At 35.1% G+C, this 4683-nt stretch overlaps 1 protein-coding gene across 1 annotated transcript; it reads left to right on the top strand.

Annotated features, from left to right (window-relative positions):
• Positions 1 to 1449: 1449 nt before the first annotated feature.
• Positions 1450 to 2745, top strand: LOC132556653 (neuropeptide S receptor-like). The gene has a single exon (XM_060221088.1). The coding sequence runs from the start codon at positions 1450 to 1452 to the stop codon at positions 2743 to 2745; it is 1296 nt and encodes a 431-aa protein (XP_060077071.1).
• Positions 2746 to 4683: the final 1938 nt, after the last annotated feature.

Genomic DNA, 4683 nt, shown 5'->3' with positions numbered 1-4683 from the left:
ATGAATAAGCACGTGCAGTAATTTGACATAGTAACTTTCTGAAATTACTTAAATATTACGTTTAGAAATATTAATATTTGTTTAAATTAGCAGTTTTTACATTTTGTGATGAATAAGCACGTGCAGTAATTTGACATAGTAACTTTCTGAAATTACTTAAATATTACGTTTAGAAATATTAATATTTGTTTAAATTAGCAGTTTTTACATTTTGTGATGAATAAGCACGTGCAGTAATTTGACATAGTAACTTTCTGAAATTACTTAAATATTACGTTTAGAAATATTAATATTTGTTTAAATTAGCAGTTTTTACATTTTGTGATGAATAAGCACGTGCAGTAATTTGACATAGTAACTTTCTGAAATTACTTAAATATTACGTTTAGAAATATTAATATTTGTTTAAATTAGCAGTTTTTACATTTTGTGATGAATAAGCACGTGCAGTAATTTGACATAGTAACTTTCTGAAATTACTTAAATATTACGTTTAGAAATATTAATATTTGTTTAAATTAGCAGTTTTTACATTTTGTGATGAATAAGCACGTGCAGTAATTTGACATAGTAACTTTCTGAAATTACTTAAATATTACGTTTAGAAATATTAATATTTGTTTAAATTAGCAGTTTTTACATTTTGTGATGAATAAGCACGTGCAGTAATTTGACATAGTAACTTTCTGAAATTACTTAAATATTACGTTTAGAAATATTAATATTTGTTTAAATTAGCAGTTTTTACATTTTGTGATGAATAAGCACGTGCAGTAATTTGACATAATAACTTTCTGAAATTACTTAAATATTACGTTTAGAAATATTAATATTTGTTTAAATTAGCAGTTTTTACATTTTGTGATGAATACGTTAATTATGAAAATGAATAAAATCGCTGATATCCGATGAAGTTTGGAATTTTGATTCCGAGCGGAGCAATTATTGGGATGTCCGTCATCAGACAAAATTCGGACTATTCAAAGTCAGGTGAACATAGATTGAACAAAACGTTTCTGTTGTCTGATTTTTAATCAGTATTGCAGGATACATAGAATACATGGTCAGTGTATATAAGCTGTAGTTTAGCTCGGGACAGAAATCTTATATTTGAAGACACTGACCTTATATTCTCTATTTCTTCACATTTTACAAAACATCTACATGCTTTTATTTAGTGTGAACATATCAAGGTGCAACGTAATCGTAAACTGACGCTAGACCATCGACCTGTCATCTCCAAAATTGTGGCACGAGACGTATAGTCATATGCTTAAGAAAACGGAAATGTAATATATTGCTTTGGTTTCTTTGCGAATGATAGCTTGGCTTTCACTTCAGCTACTCGAAGAACATGTTCTTACCTTCATTGGATATTTAAACCGCTGTGTTTAATATTACAGGTTGGAAGTATCAGCTGTCTGACTTGAACTAGTCAGGTGAGGCGTCATGACAAGTACCCCGGCTGAGTTCGAACATGTAACGCCAAACATAAGTGAACTGGTATCTGGAGGTGCAGATGTGTGGACACCGGAAATAGTTACCACGGTAACCACAGTGATGTTTATACTTGTGGTAACGCTGGTCGGTAACGGTTTGATGATTGTGCTTCTTTTGTGTAAGCGAAGTAGACGAGTTAAAAGAGTCAACATCTTCATGACAAACTTAGCCATTGGAGATTTGGCTGTTGCGTGCATTACCATGACAACAGAAATTCTATTTGTAGCATTTGGTGAGTGGGTGCTTGGTCCTGTGTTATGTAAACTGACCGTTTATCTTCAAGTGGTTACTCTGGCTAGTGCAACATTCCTCCTTACCGGCATGAGTATCGACCGTTATCAAGTCATCGTTCGCCCTATGCAATCACTTGCAAAGCGACCAAAGATATGGACTAAAGTTGCGCTCGCATGGACACTGGCATTGATATTTGCTGTGCCACAACTTTTTATTTTCAAGGAAGAACGCGTGGTGAGAAGTGACGGTTCAAGCAAACTGAAATGTTTAAGCCATGGATACGACCATCCGTGGCAGCGTAAGTTATACTTCACGTTCTTTTCATCGTACGTGTTGCTTGTTCCGTGTATTCTTATGTTTTACTGCTATTATAATATAGCCAAAGTCGTCTGGAGTCGAGGCTCCAGTATAAGGGGAAGTAACTCATCACCAAGAATGTCAGGAAAACGTAACCTTATATCGGCATCACGAATGCGCGTTGTAACAATGACTTTGACCGTGATTATCGGATTCTTGGTCTGCATGATGCCATATTTCGCAATTTCTTTAATACGTATTTATAGTGATTACAGATTCCAACTGAAACAAGCTCTAAAAGTGTCTGAAATTATTTTTATGGTTCATAGTGCTGTGAACCCTGTGTTTTACGCCATATTTACAATGCATCAATGCCGTTGTAACAAATTATGTTGTCCCTGTAGAAGAAGGAACGTCAAGCTCAACTTAACTTCCAGTGGGAGCCGGAACAGCAGCAATTATATGGCAACATTCCATTCCTCAGGTTCATATGGAAACAAAGTTATCATAGCGAAACGTTTGATGAATGCAGAAAAGCCACGAACGAGAAAGGAAACTGGGCATTCTACTGGAACGATACCGGGAACTTATGTGAGGGAAACAAAAGTCAACTATCGATTTGAAATTGGCATCAACGTGGAAGAACGCAAGTGTAACGAGCCTAGTGTGGAATATTGTTACGTACAATGTACAGACAAAGCTTCATTTATTTAATCACGTGATCAGTGAAGCCTGTTTTAAAAGCTGCCTTATTTATGTCGCTGATGTAGCGGAAGCAGTAGACCGGAAAAGGACTTCCGGAAATGATAATGATCTATCCGATTTAATTAATTATTACATGACACAAAGTGGATGCACTAATCACGTGTATGATTGACCCGACACAGGATTGAGACTGAGCATGATTTCATAATTTAATTTCTTATCAAAAATAACAAAAATCGGTATATTATGTTCCTGTATGAAGGAGTTTATTATCAATTATTTCATTTGTTGTGAAATATTAATATGTTTTTGTATTTGTATTCATCTGGTTTTCTTTCTTCTCCTTATTTCTCCTTCTTTTTTTCACGAGAAACATTTCCAGATTCCTTTATCTATGATTTATGTCTACATATACATAATAAAAGACGTTGACCTCGCCGAATATAGAACATGTAATCTGTACTTGGTCGATGGGCAGTTATTAATCCTTAATTAGATCAGTAGAAATGTGACTCGGCAAATTATCGGTATGTCGAATGATTGGTACAATCTGCACTATAACTGATTTCATGGCGAATGGAGCTACAGCATAAACAGGAAAATAAGATCGGATAGTTGACAGAAGAGACCATCACTAGATTGGTCTTGTCAGAACTATGATTGGAAGCACTGCGTTAAGACGTGCAGGAGTCGTTAGGGTTACGGTTATGAAAATACGAGTTACGATGTCCAGAAATCTTCCGTCATGTTTTTCTTTGAGTATAGCATCGCCAGTTTCTTGTTACAGAATATTTCTCTTAATGACGATCATCTGACAATTAAGAGTTCGAGACGCCATCAACCTTACTTAACGACGGTGATCTGACAGTTAAGAGTTTAAGACGCCATTAACCTTACTTAACGACGGTGATCTGACAGTTAAGAGTTCGAGACGCCATCAACCTTACTTAACGACGGTGATCTGACAGTTAAGAGTTCGAGACGCCATCAACCTTACTTAACGACGGTGATCTGACAGTTAAGAGTTCGAGACGTCATGAACCTTTATTTACGTTGGTCACCTGACAATTAAGAGTTAAAGACCCCGGTATTGTATTTGTTTATTTTTGCTATATTGACTCATTAGGTCTTAGATCTCTTGAGTTCAGTTTAAAACCACTTTGTCACCAGAATGTTTGCGTCTGGAAATACGACTGAAATCAACCTACAGGTTTTGCATGCTGGAAAATGCATTTCCTGTATCTATTGCACGTACACTGGAAACTAAAGTATACAAAACATGTGGCGATGATTGTTCGCATTAGTGGCAAGTGATGGGTTTCTCAACTGTTTCCGGTTTAATATATTTGCTCTGATGTGACTTGTGATTCTACATATTGAATAAAATAGACACTTTTCCTCAATCAGTAAGACATCTTCTAATAGTACCACAGAAATATATATACTGTACATCATTAGATAATAGTACTCTTGCAACAATCTACATCAGATGGTATATCCGGGTTTCTTAACAAGCTCTTGTTATCTTAGTGTACGCCAGATCGGTATGAAAATACCAAGTAATATAAGAACAGCACATCGTGTCAAAATGTTACACTATACTAACTGCATGGAATATTTGTGAAATATCATGAATAAAATAAACCACAGCGTCATCAGATTTGGACAAAATATAACACAGTCTTAACACAGAGCGATCAAACATACAAAAGCGTCATCAGATTTGGACAAAATATAACATAATCTTAACACAGAGCGATCAAACATACAAAAGCGTCATTAGATTTGGACGAAATGTAACAAAACTGCAATACAGAGCGATGGAATATACCAGAAAAGTACCAGATTAATTAAATAGGTCAAGTCATCAGAATTTGGATAAAATATATAAATTGCAACACAGATTGATGAAATACACACATATCACAGCGTCATGAGATTTTCTGA

Source organism: Ylistrum balloti, unplaced genomic scaffold, assembly GCF_031769215.1.
Source record: "Ylistrum balloti isolate Yb309-2 unplaced genomic scaffold, AGI_CSIRO_Ybal_v1 Utg370580, whole genome shotgun sequence".
Taxonomy (NCBI): Eukaryota; Metazoa; Mollusca; class Bivalvia; order Pectinida; family Pectinidae; genus Ylistrum; species Ylistrum balloti.
This window is presented reverse-complemented; position numbering and strand designations above follow the sequence as displayed.